The sequence below is a fragment of the Coniosporium apollinis genome (genome assembly GCF_000281105.1).
Source record: "Coniosporium apollinis CBS 100218 chromosome Unknown supercont1.29, whole genome shotgun sequence".
Lineage (NCBI taxonomy): Eukaryota > Fungi > Ascomycota > Dothideomycetes > Coniosporium > Coniosporium apollinis.
The window spans coordinates 343,880-363,369 of NW_006913291.1; the positions used below are offsets into that span (position 1 = coordinate 343,880).

The following is a 19,490-nucleotide window of genomic DNA, read 5'->3' on the forward strand; positions in this document are numbered from 1 at the left end:
GTGGTGAAGATCTCGCCTGATGAAGAGACGCGTATCTCCGCTGATGCCTGAGGCTGAAGTAGTTATTCCAACAGCCGCAAAGCCCGCAACTTGGGTAGACAGAAAGATTAGCGTGAGAACCGGTCTCAAGGTGCCTAGATCCGACCGCGGTAACAGTGTCTGGAAAGCACTTGCAAGCTTCCGTGTAAGCTGGACACAAAATGGGGAAGTGGCAGGCCACGGAATTCCGCACCCAGGAGCGGAGGGTGACACTTCCGCCGTGATGTCACTCATCTCAAGGCCACCTGCACCTCGCATATGTAACTCTCAACCCACCACAAGCGCATTCGGGAGCGGTTCCCTTCAGTCTTTCTACGTTGACATCCCGTGTTGAATTTCCTTCCTTACCTTAGATCTCTTATAGCTTTTGACCATAGACATGGACTCTTTAGATAGAGCAGCGCATAAGCTGGTCCGCAAGCACCCACTGCAGCGTCTTCAGTCCCCTTCGCGTGGTCTCTCTGCCTTTGTCCATGTAGGAGACTCTTCGTTGGCTCAGTAGATATTGCTCAAGCTAACAGGTGACGGGTAGGCGGTCGGTCTGGCTAGTTTTGCATACTCGTTCAGATAGTAAGCCTGCGTTTGTTACATGGTCTCCTAAGTTCGTGATGTTGTTTGTATACCGTCGAGCATGTCTGCCACAGGCCACTGTCTATGTCTTTGCACATTGTAACACCAGCTCTTTATACCGGATCCGCCTTGCACCGACCGGCATTTCTGTTCACAATGCCTGATTACTCCTACTCAGATTGCTAACAACCACGAAAGCTTAGTGGTGAACCCCAATCCCATGTACGACGACCCACCTCCTATGACTCTGGGATTGTCTGATGAGACTGCAGAAATGATTCGTATGGCTGGCACTTCTCATACTTAACGATCATCGGTATAACGTCCTCCTTTTGAACTTCAGTCCATCCTAACAACAGTTTAGGTCTCTCCCTAGCAACCGCGACCTTCGCCTTCGGCCTCCTCGCCGATATCTTCGCCTCGCCTCGCCTCTTCCTCGCTAAGAACGCCCTCTCCGTTGCCAGCGCGCCACTCGAGGTTCTAATCAGTCTTCTTTACTGGAGCCTCCGCACCATCGACCCGGCGCTCGTGATGCCCGAATGGGCGCCTCCACTAGACATGCGTGCGGACCTCAGCTTCCACGCTGTGCCTGCCATTGTCCTCGCCATCGATTTGCTATTCCTGTCGCCGCCGTGGACGATTGAGGCGTTGCCCGCGTTTGGTGAGTGAGCTCATGACTCCCCGCCCCCTCGCTTCCTTTTTCCCCTTGGATCTAGCCCCTCCCCCTCCCGTCCGCCATCCCAGTACCAAAAGCAGCAACAAGTTTACCCCACTCCTCTTTCCTCCGCCAGTCCTCCGCTCTCAGCCCATCCCTCCGCCCTCCCGCCCCGCTAACACCTCACAGCCCTCAGCGCGACAACCGCCCTCGCCTACTACGCCTGGGTGGAGCTCTGCCACTCCCGCAACGGCTTCTACCCCTATCCACTCTTCGAGCAGCTCTCGCCGGCGGGCCGCGTTGCTCTTTTCGTCGGTTGCGCGGTGGCTATGGCGCTCAGCACCGCGGGGCTGAAGAGGGTGTATGGGTGGGTTAACGGCGCTACGGTAGGGGAGGACGAGGAGAGGCCCGGGAGTGTGAAGGGAAAGGAGGAGTATAAAGGGGTTTGGGGGAGCGGTATGAGCGCTGGAGGGGGGAGGTAAGGAGCTGAGGTATTAGGGGGTTGGTGAGTTGATGCTTAGAGAGACAGTTGTGCCAGTGCGAATAAAGGCAATCGTGGAACGTGTTCCGGAATAGCTGGTTTGGAAAGACTAGCATTTACAGTAACATTCAAAACCTTAGCTATGAATACGTCTTGTCAACGAAGTCCGCTAGGATATATGCTCGTAAGCTCGGGATAGCCGCCGAAGTATACCCATTCCCCTAGCTTCACAGAAAGCCCAAGCCAATGCTGCCGATACTGACACAAAAAGCGCTGACAAGAAAGCTAGAAAAGTACCGCTAGGGCGTGATGAGGTAGATGATTGATTGAGAGGGGTAGGAAAATCCGGAAAAGCACCGTCAGCCGAATCGCGTAACTCTCAAACTTCGGAGGGCGGTGCGGTGAGCGTGCGGCCGTCGTCGATGTCTTCCTCGTCGACTTGCGCCTGCCCCTCGTCAAGATGGCTTGTGTAAGGAAACACTGAGTTCGGGAAAAGGCCATGCATGTCATGCCCGGCCATGCTCTCGAAAGCCTGGTTCGAGAACAACCGCGACGGAGCCGCATGAATGGGCAGCGTGTGCGTCGGTACATTGTAGTAAGCCGGAAGCTGGTACGCCGCACCATCCAGGTCCGCATCTCCCCTGAAGTTTTGGAATGGGTCATCGAAGGGCTTAAAGTCGAATGAGGGGGATTGATGGAACTGCGGCGGTGGGCGGAACTCGGAATTCAGCAGGTTCAGGCTGGCGGGGTGCTCGAAGGAGATCTCATGGCCGTGGTCGTAGCCGTGATCCTGGTCCTGGCCTTGGTCGTCGTCCTGGTCCTTGAAGATGTCGAAGGCGCATTTTCGCTTGGTGCCGAAATTGCCCCCGTACGTGAGGCGGTGTTCAACCAAGTCGTCTTCGAAGGCGGTGGTGTGGCGGAATTCTTGGAACGAGGGCTTCGCTTTGAAGAAGTTAAGACGCCGAGGGTTGTTAGCGTCGAGCTCGGCGAGGGCGGTCCGGCTCAGGTAGGGCCGTGCAGGCGAGGGATCGAGCTTAAGTGGGCTGCTGTCCTCGTCGGGCAGGCCGGATATCTTTCGCTGCTTCTTCAAGGACCCAAGTGGTGTAAAGACCATCTCCGTCGGCTCGACTTCTTGCGAGTTCACCTCAAGCTGCTCGATGACAGAGACGTCTTTCTTCTGGTTGCGCTTCCGCCTCATCTCTGGGGTTGCAGAGTCGAAGATGTCCATTCCGGGCCAGAAGATGCCCTTGAGCTTCGTGCTCTCGCTGACTTGGAAGTCGTCGCTGTTGTCGTCTCCGTCCAGTCTAGTAGGAGCAGGAGCTGGCTCCGCCTTGACAGCTTTCCTTTGCCGCGTAGGAGGGAAGTACTCGCTGTACCCCGAGTCCCGCCTTGGATAACAGCTACTGTATACGGCGTGCTGTGGTGGCGGCCAGTATGCCATCGGGGGTGGGGGAACAGATGAGGCATGGAGCGAGGCGGGATCGACGGATGATAGCGGTGGTGTAGGACGCGGCTCGGTCTTGATCGTATCTACGGAGAGGCGAGGGTCTATAGGATCAAGTGCTCGTGGCCTAGTCCGAGAGGTTGTTGCAGTCGACGCTCGCCCTGAGGCTGCCGCAATAGTCAGCAACAGAGACCACTACGTGCCACTACAGCAGTGTACCTGAGGCTCTGGGCCGGGTCCGCCGCTTCTCCTTGAGATTCATCCTCTCGGACATCAGGTCTTCGACATTCCATTCGGCGTACCACCGGTCGTAGTCCTCGATCAGCTTTCGTGAGCTGTCTTCATTACCGGAGCGGACTTTGATCTTGTAGTAGTGCGAGAGGTGGCCCTTGCTGGCGATATGGGTGAGTAAATGAGATACATCGCTGAAGCTCGGTTTCTTTGGGCAAATATTGCAACGCAAAGGTATGCTGGACATAGCCATCGGACAAGAGCAAGCTGTGAAGGAACGAAGCAAGTGAAGCAAGATGTCGCCAAAGGACAGAGCACTTGTACAGGTGTGGGACGCAGTTGAGCAAGGAGAGTGGAGGTTTGGAGAAGGAGGATTGGGAGAGTTGGGAGGTTGCAGCGTACAGTGTATGGCGAGGCAGGTCCTGTTTGGTTCGAGAGGTAGCTTCCTCAGGAACAGAGGCAGATGAGCATCCGACGGCAGTTCCTCGTCGGATGCCACGTTTTCTTGGCATTTATGGTTGAGATGATTCGTGCAGAAGTTGGAGGAGGAAGAGGGACTCGGACGCTTTCAGGTTCTGAGATGCATTGAGTTGACGGATATCAACGGATATCTCCGAGCAGTGATTTTATGAAGCTACGACAAGATGTTCGCAAGCACGGAATTATACACCCACGAAAAGGGAGCACGCTATCTATCCGATTGCAAAAGTCTCGATCTCCTCTCGCCTTGTATCCCGCAACTCATTGGTAGGAGATATGGGTTATTAGATCGCGAGAGAACATGGGTTATACGGCTCAGTGCACATGGAGATAGACACGGTCTGGCTAGCCTGATGAAGGCACTGCTTTTGGTCACGTTTGTCTACGAAGAATGCGGTCAGTGACCGCCTTGGGCATACAACTGGTTGAAGAGAGTCAGCATTGCCAAAAAAAGACAAAATAAAAAAAAGACAGCAGCACGTGACTCACTATATGGGGTCGACCTCGACGAGTCCCGGGTACTTTGTCAGGCTGAGTCCTGCGATACCAAAGACCGTGTGGAAGACATCCACCATATCCCCTGGCCTGTCAGAGATACCGCCATGGTCTGGATCCTGGCACTTGAGGATAAACTCCTGAAGCTTGCTGCCAGATATCCAATGCAGCCGGTCTATCATCGCCAGACTGCTCACCACCCACCAACTATAGCACACATCTTCCAACTTCTCCGGTCTACCGTTGAGGCCGCCGTTTGACAGCTGTCGCTCGCTCAGCCATCCGCCAAGCTTGTCTCTGTCTACCAGATCAAGCCGGCCTGCGATGGCCAGCGCCCCAACACACGTGAAAACTTGTCCTGCATGCGACTCCGCGCCCGGGCTGGTGCCGTAACCTCCGTCAGAGTTTGCGCAAGCTTGAACGTGCTCCACTGCTTTGTCGACGTCCACAAGGTTGGTCATTCCGAGAAGGGACAGAGCGTTTAGAGCACCGTACAGGAAGCGGGTGTCTGTCTCGCCCCATATATCGCCTGCGAAGGTACCAGTCTTCGGATGCTGCAGGTTGGCGATAACTGATGCTGGCGTTAGTCATGGAGCAAAACTGCCCCAGACGTGAACACCCACATCGGGCTACTTTCTCTCTGCCCCCACTCACGCGCTCGTCAAACTCATCCAGCGCATCGAGCATGGCCAGAATTTGCACGCCGCTGACGGTGTAGAGCATGTGGGAATCGTGTTGCGGGGCGGCAGCGAAGCCACCGTCATCCTGCAGACAAGAAATTACAAAGTCCAGAACCTCGCTCCTGGGCAGCGCGTCGGGTTGTCCGAGGAGATGAAGGGCTGTGAGGCCCCAATAGAGCCCGCTCAGGCGCAGGTGCTCCGTGAGCCAGTACTCGAGCTCATCCTTGCGCTGCGGCGGTGTCAGCGACGGGACCCTACCGCGGCGGACAGGCTCCACGAACTTTGTCAAGGCTCTGGATGTAGGTAACGTGCTTGTCGACGTAGAGACGGAGCTCGCTGGGCAGCTGTCCTTCGGTGATACCGCCGCGGCCCGGACCAGAGACGAGAGACATGGCGATAGGTATCCGCTGCCAACGAGAAGAGAATAGGCGCAGCTTGTACAGGATACAATTCCGCTTCTCGCTGTGAGGGACTGAGGACGCGTGCGAAGTGTCCCGGTGGAAGGATCAAAGGTTGGACGCGTCCAAAGTCGATGACTGTTGTGATGCGCGGAGGAGCTGACGCTAACCTGGATCGGCTGGCGTGCCAAGCCACTTAGAAGAGCCGCTGCCCCTGCCCTAATGCGGAACATTATCGTCCTTGGCGTGATCTGGGTTCCTGGGGCTCCGTTCAAGCCCTCCCTGGAGGTACCCCGACAGCTGCGTCTTACGCGCATTCCGCCGTCAAAACCACCACCCGACGCGATCTCCGGTTCGCCGGCAGGATTTTCTACTGATCGAACCGGGCTTCGAGCGTTCTGACATCTCTTGAAATCTGACCTGCAGTGAGAACACGTGTAAGTTGATGTTCCCGTACTGAGGACAGCAACGAGACGCGAGACGCGAGCCCCCCCCTCCAGTTCGGCGGGCTGCTGCGCGCATTGCCACCTACGGACGCTCACATACGGGCCCGTTTTCCAGCTAGGCGTAACTTGTGATTCCAACAAAACGGGAGAAGATTCCAGGTTATCTAAGCTGCCAGAGCCGCGTGAAGCTCCACGGCTCGTCCCCACCGCAAAGTGTTGCCGCGGCGTCCCAGCACAAACCCGGCGCTGCCCCTGGATCTTGCAACATCCAACCCGCGCCCACTAACGTACTCTGCTCAACATCCCGCTGCACGTCAGCAGCAGAAAGCCTCCCGCATGCTCCACCAAAGCCGGACCCGGTTGTGAGTCCTCTTTGTCTTCACCTCGAGAGACCCTAGTCTGCTTTTCTCTTTGTTGGCACCGCCCTCTCCCTTGACTCCACCACAGCGCAATCTCGCTAGCTGGCGTGGGCTCTCGTACCTGACTGCCCTGCCCGCATTGGGCTCTCCCTGTTCCACTGCCATCCCGAGTTGTTGGACGCTTTCTCTACGTAGCGGTCGCTGATCGAGTAGCACATAAACAATTCGTCGACTGCGCGCCTACGTCAACCTCCTTCTCATCTACCGCCGTACCGTCCCGCCGCACCGCTCGAACACATCCTGCCTCGCATCAATTGCGCATAGACCGAGTTTTCGACCATAGACGGCTTCTTTGCGGACTTCGAAGAAGACAAAGGCAGGGCTGTCGGAGTCGCCGATCACTTTCCACCGCAGTTCATCTGAGAAAGCGCCTCACCCTCCAACGTCTGACACACTCTGCGCATGGCCAGGCGCCTATAGCTTGGGGATTGTCAGACCATATCGAAGGCGGGTACTAAGCTCCGTCGACCCACAATAATACTTCAGCATAGATCGCCCGCACCCGCGCACCAGTATGCGGAAAACATCCAAATCATCCACACTGTCGATCAACCTCACCCCAAGTGTCTCCAGCCAAATAGACGATTTCCGAGGGCCTCGCAGTCCACGAAGCCCTCGTTCCCCTGCTTCTGCAAGCCTGCTCCACAATATATACAGTAATGGGGATACCTCCAGTGATACCTACGACTCCCATGCCGCAATAACTTCGGCGCAAATCACACAGTCACCTACTTCACCAGGATTCAGAAAAGACTCAAAGTCTCCCTTCTCCAATCTCAAGGCGCTAAGATCGTCGGACAAGCTGTTACTAAGCGAGGCCTCGATACGGCAAGTCTCCGACGACTCTGTTGCGACACCTTCTTCGTCCCAGATTTATCAGTATCGTAAGAGTCCAGGATCCACTCCAGAGCTAAGTCTGTGTCTGGAAAACGCTAGCATAACAAGTGGTGAGTTACACTATCATAATGTACCTGTTCCGGATCACGATTGACTGAGACCCTCGCTGTAGACACGTCATCTCAGAACAAGGACCACGACCACAGACCGACCGGAGGGACTGTCAAGTCGAACAGCGTTCCTCATCTGAATTCCGACACCCTTGCTGCCAAGCGAGGCCCGCCCAAGCATCGATTTCCACAGATTCTTTCTCGAACGAGATCTATACGGATGGAAGAACCTGTTCCACGCAACAAGCCAAAGCCATCGACATCACGGGACTATCGCATATCGGAGTACGACGCCTACGAGAGTAAGCAAGGCAAGCAGCGGAAACCGAGCAAGCACATTGATGTACCAGGTCTAAAAACGGCACCGCTGGAAAAGGACCGGTCATTCAGAGACATGATGATGAGCTCGGCTATAAGAAACCGATCTGCTGACCGCCAGGGTGCGGCCGACTCGGACGACGACCGTCTCTCAGCGCCAAGGGAGGGGAGAGAAGGTCCATTACTCTCAAATTCGTTCAACGAGAAGACCGGGTCTAGCTTCCTATCCAACATCAAGCACTCAGGGACTAGAGCTGCCGATGGTATTGGAAAGGCTGGCAAAGGCATCTTTTCGAAGCTCGCCCGCAGCGGTAGCAGCAACGAGAAGGAGCATCCGGTAGTGGAGAGAGATTATGTACTGAGGACCATCCGGCTTCCTTTAGTCGAGCAGACTCGTAAGACACGTATCTCAAAGAAGCTGGAAACTTCGAGGGACAAGACCGAATTCTGGATGCCAGCGCTCCCTTGGAGGTGTATTGAGTGAGTGAAGCAGTTCTCGCCGCAGCTGATGCTGGACTAACTGTATTGCAGTTACCTGAACTTGAAAGGCTCCGAAGAAGAGGGCTTGTATCGGGTACCGGGCAGCGAAAAGGATGTCGCCTACTGGCAAATGCGGTTCGATCAGGGTATGGTTGAGAGATGTCAGTTCGACAATGCGATGCGTTGCTAATCACGATTCTTGCAGAAATTGACATCAATCTTTTCGAAGAGAAGGACTTGTACGATATAAACATTATCGCTACACTCTTCAAGCGCTGGCTCAGCTCTATACCCGACGAGATCTTCCCGAAAGCTACTCAGGCCCGCATTGCGGCCGAATGCAAGAACGCGATTAAAACCCCGCAGCTGCTCAAGGATGAGCTCTCCAAGCTCCCGCCCTACAACTACTATCTCCTGTTCGCCATCACGTGCCATATCAGCCTCCTTCACTCATGCTCCGAAAGTAACAAGATGAATTATCATAATCTTTGCATCTGCTTCCAGCCATGCATGAAGATGGACGCGTTTGTCTTCCAATTCCTTGTTCTGGACTGGCGGAACTGCTGGCAGGGCTGCTGGACGGAGAAGGAATACCTACAGGAAGAACAGCAGTACGCTGAGTCGGCACAGCATTCAACATCATCCTTGCACTCGGAGCCGAGGAAGGGTTCGCAGACCAGCACAAACCAGACCAGCGAGCGCGCTATATCGTCTTCGGAAAGCAGTAAGCCGTCCATTACCCGAAGCTCTACGCCCGAAAGACGTCTGCCGCCAACGAACACTTCAAAGCCGGAGCCAGCTGCCGATGGTGAGGCGAAGCCGGCGCAAGCGAATCGGCTGAAGCCGGAGCCAAATCACTCACCCAGCCTAGCACCTCTCAAGCCGCTTTCGCCGATCGGTTCTCTCTAACCTTACCGACGGAGGCCCTTCCGCAGCGAGATGGGCCTCTGCAGCTCCACTTTGAAGTCCTGCGCATATCCCTTTTGTTGTTTCATTGCGTTCCATCAGTTTTCGGGGGTCTTGTCTCAGTATCTGTCGCCACGCGGTTTATGAAATATCCTCCAAAATACCCCAAGTCCCCTTTTCTGGGCTTTCCAACCCACACCGGCGTTTTTCTGGGCGCTAAGAGTGGGGTTTCATGCGGTCAGTTCCTGCGTTTATCTTACGTCGGCTTTCTTCTGGAAGGATGATCGGGCATGCTCATATGCGAGGAGATGCTCTTTTATGAATATCTTGTAATGCTGGGGCGAAGGGGTCAAGGTGGGAGGGGCTTGGGTTGGAGAACGGGAGCAGGCAGGATGTACGGTATCTGAGGCAGAGGTGAGAGAAGGGGCTGTCCTTGCCGGCGGGGGCGGCAAGAATTAATAATGACCTTGAACTCCCAAGATTTCTCTGTTTCTGAGCCGTGAACTCTTATCATGTCTATCTTTCTTCTTCGTCGCTTATCAATATCGGACGGTGACCGAGAGTCGTCTCTCACTGATGCCTAAGACAGAAGATGGTCGATCATGACTCGGCAGCGTGCTTCGCTACCCATTCTCCTTGTTCCCTTTGATGATGTGTGCTCATCACTAAGACATCATCTATTCGCCATGCTTATCTGCTCCTACGTCTGCTATGGTCCCGCGATGGAATCCACTTAATACCTCGTGCCCAGTCACGCACACAACCGTAGAGACGGCCCGACTAAGCACGGCCCTCACCAGTCTCGTTCCGCGCCGCCCCTTAACGAAAAATCTCCAACCCGCAAGAGCGCGTCGCCACGGTGCACGCTCCTCACGACGGCATCATGAGCTCAATTTGGACCCACGAGAAATTTTACCAGCGGAAAGTTCGAGTTTTCCCAACATTTCCAACAACTTTATGCGGCGGAAGGTTCTTGAGGCTGTTTGCAGCCTGCCAAGCGGCTGGTGTCATGGGTAAGTGTTTGAGCGTTGGCATGCCGACGTTTGTTGGCGCCACTGATGCTTGTCAGTGTCAAGCCGGACTCTCTGGGGAAGAATATAAGGATGGAAACTAGTAGTCTGCTTGGAGTGCAGTTCAATTCCCTGGCGTGAACGAAGGCTCTGTTATGGTATGATGGGAGTAGCGGAACTTGATGTGCCTTTCTTCACTTCACGTCTTGTAATGTGCATGCTAGTTTCTTCTCACTTGACAAGATACAGCCAGAGTCACCAGTCGTCTCCTTCAACTCTCTGTGAAGCAGCACCTCCCATCGCCTGATCACAGAAGAGAAGCGTCACGTCATATAATTTCAAACTTGGCGGTGTCAGTCTTTCTACCGTCTGCCCGCTTTCACTACCGATCAAGGCTACTTCACAGAAATGAAGTAATCTGCTGGCCATAATCAACCACGTGCGCCTGACTTCCTCCTAGATAAAGCATCCACTCCTCAACTCCCTCGCTCCATCACTCTTCAGCCAATAACCTCTTCCTTCTCACACCTACCTCCCTCACTTTCCAACAAAAAAGTTCTCCATTGTCACGATTACTTCAACCTCAAGGTATGTTCAGTGTTGGGCCCGTCTATCATCTTCTACAGCTCCCTTCTACACTACTGCGCTTGTGTTGTCCACACAAACCGCTGCTCCCGTCGCTTCAGCGTCTCGAGCTCTTTTGCAACCCCACTCACTGTTTTTTACTCCTTAGCATCGTCCTCCTCGCTGCCACATGAGCTTCACTTCATACGTAACATTGTCTCACTGACACTAACACACAGAAGCTTCGTCGCTGAAAGCGTGAACTCTGGCAAGGCCTTTCTAGGGGTTTGGAGCCCTATCGGTGCAAGACCTGACACCAACCTCACCTCTGACAGCTATCACAATGTTTCACCTTGCCACCTTCCTGTCGGTCCTGGCCACCTACTTGGTGTGCTTGGTTGCCGCCACTCCCGTCGAGCTCTCCCTTGCCGTCAAGCGCGCGGCAGTTACTCTCGATGAGAATGATTCATCCGGCTTCACCGTGTCCGAGACCGCAGGTGCCTGTCTCCCTGGCTACATTGAACTCTTCCTGTACGAGCACATCGAATACAAGGGCAAGTTGGTCATCGTCTGCACGGCGCCTGGAACCTGCAACAACGTCGGCACGAGCTTCGTCAACAAGATCTCCAGCTTCCGTCTCAATGGAGGCGGTTGTGTGTGGTTTGAGTAAGTGTATCACATATTTGCCAGGATCAAAATTTGGAAAAGACCATCTGCTGACGACTGTGCTACCCCTAAAGCCGTGGCAGCTGCGTCGGCAAGGAATGGGGCTTCATCCAGGATGCCGGCAATCTCAAGGTAGGAAAGGGACCAAACGACAGGATCAACTCTTTCCGGTGCTGGCTTTGGACCACTGCAGAAGAGCCTGTCAAGCGCGAGGTAGCCGCTCTGTCAACCGTCACCTTCTCCGACTCTGTCTCCAATTCTGCAGGAGACCTCAACGTACCTTCGAACGCTCTCGATGCCCGCGATGTAGCGGTGAAGGACGAGACCACAGATTCTGTAGACCTTGGGCAAGATTACTGCAACCAGCATGAGCTCGATGTAAAAGGCATCCAGGGTGTTTCGGTGGTCTTGCACGAGCACCAAAACTACGGTGGCCTCAAAACCAGTCACTGCATCACGACACTAGGCTGTGTCCGGGTACCCTCGTCGATGGAGAAGAAGATATCCAGCATTAGGGTGTGGGGTGGCGAATGTCTATTCAGCACGTAAGTGACGAGGCCGCTTGTCTCGTTTGACTTTGATGGCTCACCACCTCGACAGGGGCCCCAGCTGCAACGGCAAGCACCTCGCCGTCGACAGCAAAGGCAACTTCGACAAGCCGGTGAAGAACTTGAAAGACTTCGGGATGAACGACCAGATCTCGAGCTATTCGTGCCATGCAAACGGAGGCTATCTCGGTAAGCGGACGGTGTCCTCAAATCTCGAACCTGCCGCCGCACGCGATCGATGCCAGGAATACGAGTCGAATATGAACCTCCGCGGAGGCGTCGCCATACGCTTGTATCAGCACGAAGACTTCCAGGGAGATTGGTATTGTCTCTGGTCGATCCCAGCTACTAGCTGCATCAAGGTGCCTTCCGTGCTCAACGACAAGATCTCCAGCCTCATGCTGTGGGAAGGCGCATGCCAGTTCTATCCGTGAGTTTCCTACAATCATTGCTGGTTGCTGTAGAAGCCGCGAAACGGGTAACCGGAGACTGGAATTGCTGACGATGGGTTCACTAGAACTGACAACTGCGAGGGCACGAGCGCCCTCATAATCGCACCGGCCATCGGCACCGCATGGGTCCCGAATCTAAAAAATTTGAACATGAACGACAGGATCTCCAGTTACCGCTGTGCTGAGGGCGATGACGCCGTCGCGCAACTAGAGGCGAGGGATGGTTCCGCGGCCTCCGCACCGGTCTCCACACTCGCTACACGCGACGAACACTGCAACCAACGCGATCTCATCGAGAAGGGCGTGCGAGGCGTCTCCGTGTTCCTCTACGAGCATAGGGACTTTGTCGGCCTCCGGAGCAGCGCGTGCGCCAGGGACAGCCAATGCACTCTGGTCGCTCCGGAGATGAACAAGAAGGCCTCGAGTATCACAATCTCAGGAGGGGGTTGCGACTTCTTCTCGTAAGCATTGCATCGCTCTTCCCATGTTCGATGACTAGCTTTTGAATGAAGAAAACACTGACACTCTCCACCTTCCAGGGATACAGCTTGTCAGCACGTGCCAATCCACATGGATGGCAAGCCCCCTTACGGCGACGAGACTACCGACCTGAATGCACTAGGACAAACGCAAGGCTTGGGGAAGAAGAATGATAACATCTCCAGTTTCATGTGCAAAGTTGGCTTCGGTCCTTGGTATTGAGTGTGTGCTTGAACGTGGAGGCGCAGCCGGTGGATTGGCGAGCCCGAAGATGCTCTGCTATTGCTTGCGAGTCTCAAGATGGCTGCTGCATTTCTGCTTGCTTTGGACTTGAATGACGGGGTTTGGACTTCTGCTTTCTGGGATTGGATCACTGCTGACAGGATGCCGGCGAGTACCTGACTGCCATATCTGAGTGAGCTGAACACTGCTCGGGGGAACAGGCAGATTAACAGCTTCTACATACTCACAACATTTGGTTCACCACCATGTTGTCAACATGAACCTCGATATGAAATAGCTTGTTGATTGACATCCAACGAAGGTGCCAAAGGCGAACCACGTGCGCCCATTGGTTATCGAATAGAAGACTACCAAGACTGGACACCCGCGCGTGTCCTACAGCTTCTGATGACTAGTATAGCCATACGTGTTGTCTCAAGATTCAGCGATAACTCTGAGAGCTGTTTCAAAGATGAGCAAAATCCTCACGTGTGAGAAACCTGAAAGTTCTACCCTGTTATGCAATTTTTGACGAGCACGGGAGGAGATATGCGCAAACAAGCACTGCCTTGGTATCATCAAACGGCTGTTGACAACAGGATTTCATGGCTGAATGTCTAATTTTGATTCGTAAGAATGACATATGTACAATCGCCTATCTGAGCCGCCTGCAGGCGGGAAGAAAAAAGGTATCATGAACAAACACCCGCTACTCTAGCGCCGAGCATAAAAGCCCACAAAGGCCCCGCCCAGGCCTCGCCGTACTCGCCCCGAAGGCAAGGACCTAATAGTCCTTCTTGATATACTCGACCGGGCCGGCATACTGGTGCCTACCCTTGAAGAAGAAGTAAATACATGCGAACGAGACGACACAGCCGTATACCAGTATGTTCCAGTTCATGGTTACGACCGTCGGGTACGGCGTGATGGGGAAGAAGCTCATGACGAACACGAGGCATAGGAACAGCACGCTGAAGATGTTGAGCGGCATTCCCCAGCGGCCGAGCGTGAAGCGCGACGGCGGGAAGGGCTCGTTGCGCCAGCGCTTGATGACCATGCACGAGATGGAGATGATGTAGGAGCTGATGAGCGCGCCGGTGCCGAGTGAGGTGACGACGTTGAGGGCGGCGGTGCTGCCAATGTTGATGAGGGCCAGCAGGCAGGCGATCAGGAATGAAAGCAGGACGGAGTTGAGGGGGATGTCCCAGCCAGGTCGGACCTAGAAGGGTACATTTTGATTAGATTAAGTGTTGCAAAATGGGGCGTTCCGAAGGGTATACTCACATGTGCGAGGAACGGGCTGAACGGCAGACCCCGGTCACGAGCGAAAGCCCAGACTTGACGGGACGAGGTGGCGACGTTTGTAACAGTACCAAAGGTAGCCATAACAATGAGGATGGCAGTCATGACGCTAGTGCCGGCGTACGACTGGGTAACGTTGTAAAAGACCTGGATGAACGGTTGGCCGGTTGGCGAAGCCAAAATTTCCTCCGGGCTGCCGAGGACCATGCAGAAAGAGACAACCATCACGAAACCCAACGCGCCGTTGACAAGAGCCGTCGCAACCATAGCACGCGGGAGGGTCTTGGACGCATCTCGAAGTTCCTCGGACATGTGTGTCGCGCTGTCCGGACCGATGAACGAGAACACGGGTGTCAGTATGCCGACAAGGCAAGATAGACCTGTGTTGCCCCACCCACCGCCATCGGTGAAAGTGGTAAAGACCTCCTTGGCTGGCGCACGCTCGCCGAGGACCAACAGGGGCACCAAGATCGCGAAGAAACCGAAGATGTGGAGAATAAGCACAATGCCCTCAACGAGCGGTAACTTGCGTGCAAGGAAGGTGTTGAAAGCCTGGGCAAAGAGGTTGATGGCGATGACCAGCATCGTGCCATGCCAGCGTTGCGGGACGTAGCTCTCGCTAGTCAGGATGAGAAGGCCCTGGATTTGACCTGATACGAGGAAGGCAAGCGATGCGTTGCCGACTTGCCAGCCGAGCACGCAGAGCCAGCCGACAATGTAGGAAAGGAACTTCTGCGCGGATCTTGGCGCAAACTCGGACACCCAGTGATATTGGCCACCGGTTGTTGGTGCCCTGCGATTTGGTTAATACCGTGACTGGGCAGACGAGATATCGAGTGCCTAATCCAAGGCACAATGGATCCTTACATTGAGGCCATCTCGGCCATGGAGATGACGGCGCACAGGAAGCCGAAAAAGGTGCCTATGTACACCCAAATTAGGCCGGCTGTGCCACCGTTGATCAGACCGAAGATATTGGCCCTATAGTAATAACGCAAGTCAGCGAAACGTTCGTGTACGACTAAGACATCAAATTCCCAGCACCTTCCCGCGTTACAGCCAGTGATGTGCCACGACACAGAACAATGCGGGTAACCACATGACGACCAGAGGGAGGAAACTCACGTCAAGGATGACTCCCAAGTAGCCATTAACACCATGGTAAAACCGAAAATGCTGACGAATCGGAAGTTTCTTCGCAGCTCTTGTGTTTTGCCCATCCGGTACATGTCGCGCTGATCGAACTGCGTTCCCTTCTTTTCTTCGATGACAGCCTCATCTTCGCCCGTCACCTCCGGATACTCGTCAGGTAGAGTAGCCACCTGAGCAGCGATCTTCTGCTCGTCGAAGGCCGACATGTTGACGGGTGCTGCGCCCGCGTGGCAGCTGCTTTCGGATAATTCAATTGAGCGTCAAGGAGCAAGATGTGGTGGTAAGAAATGACTGGGACGGGTGTTGAGTTAATGAGAGTCGGGTCGTGAGGAGAAGCTGTAATTAAGCGACTGAGGTGCTGCCCGCCGATAGCCTTCTGTTCGATGGGAAATCACCGCATGAGGGACGGGCAAGGTGCAATGATAAATGGACTCGCTATCTCACGTTGATCGCGCTAACGAACAGGTTAAGTTGGCCATGAAGGGTTCAAAGAGCCGGCCGCGAACGAGCGATGGGTGGACGGCGTGTCTTTGGGGAGACGTCGACCCACAAAACTTGGGCTGCAGAAATCTCCTTGCAAGCGAATCTGCGGCCAAGGCGGGCCAAGAAAGGGGCGGAAGCCTCAGCTCGGGCCAGAATCCAGGGCTGGCCCAGGGATTTCGGGAGTCCCGCAAAGGCTGGGGCGATGAGCGCCGCCGATGGCAGAAGCAGCTCTAGACGTTGCACAGCAGGACGCTCATCGGAGGTACAACACTGACGACCCGTGGGTTGACACCACTGACATGAAACTTCCACTCCTTTAGCGCAACCACCTTATTACTTTACTGACAGTATCACGGCGGTCGTCAGGGGAATGATTGATGCTTTCCTACTCCGCTCTCTATCCCCGAAGAGCACCAGCATCCACATGCGTCTGAGCCTTCGCAAATGGGCTGTGCAGCACTTACTCGTACGGATTGGCGGTGGTGCTGGTCGAGTACTCTATCAAGTAATGGAGACTGTCTTGCCGTCTGGAAGGGTTCGGCATAGCGTTGTCATCCGTGCTCCGCGGATCTCTAGCGCACACACGGCGCGAGACGCGAGCCGATCCCGCATTGTGCCCTGGTCGCGGGCGAACCATGGAACAGACGACAGTGACCACCTTCCGTGCTCGCAGCTCTGCAGAGTCGTGTTGTATCCGCACACGGAGCCGAGTCGCTGCGTGTACGAATCCATACGGAAAGAGTGTCCGTACTTCGCGGATGTCAAACCTGCCGCCGCAGACGCCTCCCGGCAATGGCACCTCGCTTGGCGCTAATAACAGCCGCGATAAGCCTCCTCTTTTTATGCATAGCGCAGCCACCTTCCACATGGCGTGCCGACAGTCCGAAAGCCCAGGTCGGTGGCTGCATAATCCTGAATCGCGCCAGTCTGCTGGTGCGGAGAGACTTATGCAGCCTCGACCAATTAAAGCAACCGGCCGAATCCCAGAGGACGGTTGGGATGCAACCATCTCACGCCAGGCATGCTGGCGATGCAGCTTCCACGCTCTGGAAGTCGAACACCACACGCTGCAGGTTAGATCCTGTCGAACGACAAAGGAAAACGCTCTTCATTCGTAAGAAGAGCGATCATCGCGACCGAGGCAGGATTGTAAGAGACATCAACCACTGCTTCGAGCACTCGGTCGACATTAATCTTAAATTCTATGAGCTAATCGTCCAAACGGCTTGCGGCTAGTCTAGCACACCAGGCGTGCAGACTGCAGCAGCGTCTCTCTGGGAAGCTTGACGGTTCCGTCCCGTGGGACGCACGAGTGGAGAGATGCACGCTGCTGCGGACACACCCAGCACTGGAAACGCGCCGGCCTTGCTGTTCGAGGTCTTTCTTGCTGGAAGTCGTAAGTAGACGGGGCCAGCAATGTGCCGCTTCGAGACAGAATTGCGGCACTTTCGGATCCGAGTATTAAGCTGGCGTTCGAAGTCCTCAAGCTTCAAGCCAGCCGACTGCCACACTGCGCCAAATCCCTTCCGGTGGGTTCAGGGGATTCAGCCCTGCGACTGCAACGTCGTCGAGATTTCAGATTTCGCGCAGAGCATGGGTCTTCCTGGTGAACTCACGACCTGCAGCCATGCTGCATGTTCCGTCTTTGCGGATAGCGTGATGATACTGTGTTTTTCTCCTGCATCTACTGGTATCATGCAATGCGTTGACAGGTGGTTTGCAGATGTTGTCTTCTGGCGATCGTGCCGGGGTGTACCCAATACTTGCTAGCCAATCAGATCGCTAGGATGTAATGGCCTAGAAGCAGCCGTTAAGCTCTCCCCTGCGATTTCATACGATCAGTGCCGCGATATCATTCTGTGGTAAGATCCCATACCATAGCAGCGTATTGCATGCAGTGTGGAGCGGTGAGAGAGGAAAAACCCGACACGCATGTTTTCATTTCGTTCGCTCGTTCTCACGATCGCTCCCTTCATTCCTAACCCTCCACACCTCATCCTCGTCTTTCTCAAGCTCATCTGCATCCCGAAACAATATTCGACCCCCAGCAGCGCCCTTGAGCGGATTGCCCTCTCCCTCCGTTGCCCATCCCACTGGGGTATCAAACCCGCACGTCAGATAAAACTTCTCTCCTATGCGCGAAGCAACAACGCTGCAACAGACACCATCTCTCTTTGCCCTCCGCATACCGTAGGCCACCAGCTCCTTTCCTAGTCCGCGACCCTGGTAGGCGGGATGAATCGCTAGCAGGTCGAGGTACCAGCTGTCTGCTCTCGCGCCAGACCAGTGATGGTGGAAGAAGGGGTGCGCTTCCACAAAGGCGTTTTCAAGGCGCAGTTCCTTGGCGGCGCGGTTGGGCCAGATGCGGCCGGAGAGGGTGTTGAGATGGTGTTGTGCGGGCTTGAGGAGTTGTCCTGAAGGTAATATCAGACAAAAGATCATATGGGCACGGAATTGTTTTGAATATGCACTTACGCGGATCCCACCACCCGATCCCCCACCCCTCGTTCGCCCTGCCCATGCGCTCCCACTCCCCCATTCCAGCAATCTTCTCTTTGCCGTTTTCTATGACGGTCGCTACCCATATCTCGTGCGCGTAATCCCACCAGTTCTCGCGGTTCCGCCGCGCGAAGAAGTGCACGAAGTCTTCTGGATATTGGTCGCGCAGCGGGTGTATCATGTCACCGAATAGTTCGTCATCGTGGAAAGCAGCGGCGCAGACGGCATTTATGGCGGGGAAGTCGGCAGGTGTCGCGCGACGGATTGGCATCTTGATTAGCCAATGTAGGGGTTTGAAGGGAGGATCGGTATGCTTGACTCTGAGTGAAAGCCAGCACCTTGAAAACGGTGGACTAGGAATTTCACAGGGTGACTTGCGTGTATACAGCGTCTACCGATTGGCAATTGAGAGGCTCGTGCGCCGTTCCAGTGACGACGGAGATCTGAACAGAAACATTCGTTGTTCGTCTTACCGAGATATCACAGATAAGGCATCCGTTCCAGCCTAGCACTGATGCTTTTTCTTCCTCAAAACCACTCCATCCGTAGGTCGGAGATAGGAGTAGAACCGTCACATCCACCCATTACAAAGATGCAAAGTTCGTTACCTAATCAGGCATTTTCAAGGAGTTCACTCCTCGGCTTCGGCGTATGCCACGTCGCTAATGCATCTCGCACGGCTTCTGGCGTTGTCTGAAAGGGTTGCCATGGCCGGTCGTATTGCCCTGAATAATGCTGTAGCGGCTCGCCTGGGGACCATGGGAGGGCGGCGTCAGCCATGGGACGCCTTTATGCGACGATCGACAGGGTTGGCTTGGCTTGGGTGGAGAAATGTATTGCTTGTCTGAAACGAGCAAGGGGATGTGTCAAGTTTGAGGTCCAACTGTGCACGAGATATTGTCACATCCGATTATCCGGGACGCTCCAAGCTAGACCCTCAGGCATCACTCTTAGTAAGGCGTCAAGGCACTAAGGCATGTGGGTGCAGGCCGGACGCTCTAATCTGGTACTCGTGCCCGTTGCTATCAGATGTTCTGGATGGCGAAAGAGGTTGCCTAGTGAACTGGCAGAGCTAGACGAAGTCTTCATCACGCCCACCGAGCGCCTGCTTCTAATGAGAACA

At 54.7% G+C, this 19,490-nt stretch overlaps 7 protein-coding genes across 7 annotated transcripts; 3 read left to right on the forward strand and 4 right to left on the reverse strand.

Moving 5' to 3' along the window:
• Positions 1 to 829: 829 nt before the first annotated feature.
• On the forward strand, positions 830 to 1,746 carry W97_06013 (uncharacterized protein; the record flags this gene model as incomplete). The annotated part of the gene is made up of 3 exons (XM_007783892.1): positions 830 to 890; positions 974 to 1,270; positions 1,454 to 1,746. 3 exons carry the CDS (start codon positions 830 to 832, stop codon positions 1,744 to 1,746), a joined length of 651 nt encoding a protein of 216 aa, XP_007782082.1.
• A 378-nt stretch (positions 1,747 to 2,124) lies between these two features.
• W97_06014 (uncharacterized protein) lies at positions 2,125 to 3,667 on the reverse strand (the record flags this gene model as incomplete). The annotated part of the gene is made up of 2 exons (XM_007783893.1): positions 2,125 to 3,350; positions 3,409 to 3,667. The coding sequence occupies 2 exons, from the start codon at positions 3,665 to 3,667 to the stop codon at positions 2,125 to 2,127; spliced, it is 1,485 nt and encodes a 494-aa protein (XP_007782083.1).
• A 721-nt stretch (positions 3,668 to 4,388) lies between these two features.
• W97_06015 (protein geranylgeranyltransferase type II) lies at positions 4,389 to 5,467 on the reverse strand (the record flags this gene model as incomplete). Its single annotated transcript, XM_007783894.1, has 3 exons — positions 4,389 to 4,966; positions 5,019 to 5,304; positions 5,357 to 5,467. The coding sequence occupies 3 exons, from the start codon at positions 5,465 to 5,467 to the stop codon at positions 4,389 to 4,391; spliced, it is 975 nt and encodes a 324-aa protein (XP_007782084.1).
• Positions 5,468 to 7,505: 2,038 nt separating this feature from the next.
• On the forward strand, positions 7,506 to 8,992 carry W97_06016 (uncharacterized protein; the record flags this gene model as incomplete). The annotated part of the gene is made up of 3 exons (XM_007783895.1): positions 7,506 to 8,083; positions 8,135 to 8,229; positions 8,289 to 8,992. 3 exons carry the CDS (start codon positions 7,506 to 7,508, stop codon positions 8,990 to 8,992), a joined length of 1,377 nt encoding a protein of 458 aa, XP_007782085.1.
• Positions 8,993 to 10,906: 1,914 nt separating this feature from the next.
• Positions 10,907 to 12,931, forward strand: W97_06017 (uncharacterized protein; the record flags this gene model as incomplete). The annotated part of the gene is made up of 5 exons (XM_007783896.1): positions 10,907 to 11,229; positions 11,313 to 11,774; positions 11,830 to 12,207; positions 12,295 to 12,690; positions 12,769 to 12,931. 5 exons carry the CDS (start codon positions 10,907 to 10,909, stop codon positions 12,929 to 12,931), a joined length of 1,722 nt encoding a protein of 573 aa, XP_007782086.1.
• Positions 12,932 to 13,715: 784 nt separating this feature from the next.
• Positions 13,716 to 15,591, reverse strand: W97_06018 (uncharacterized protein; the record flags this gene model as incomplete). The annotated part of the gene is made up of 4 exons (XM_007783897.1): positions 13,716 to 14,150; positions 14,216 to 15,026; positions 15,101 to 15,214; positions 15,359 to 15,591. The coding sequence occupies 4 exons, from the start codon at positions 15,589 to 15,591 to the stop codon at positions 13,716 to 13,718; spliced, it is 1,593 nt and encodes a 530-aa protein (XP_007782087.1).
• A 2,215-nt stretch (positions 15,592 to 17,806) lies between these two features.
• Positions 17,807 to 18,638, reverse strand: W97_06019 (uncharacterized protein; the record flags this gene model as incomplete). Its single annotated transcript, XM_007783898.1, has 2 exons — positions 17,807 to 18,282; positions 18,344 to 18,638. 2 exons carry the CDS (start codon positions 18,636 to 18,638, stop codon positions 17,807 to 17,809), a joined length of 771 nt encoding a protein of 256 aa, XP_007782088.1.
• Positions 18,639 to 19,490: the final 852 nt, after the last annotated feature.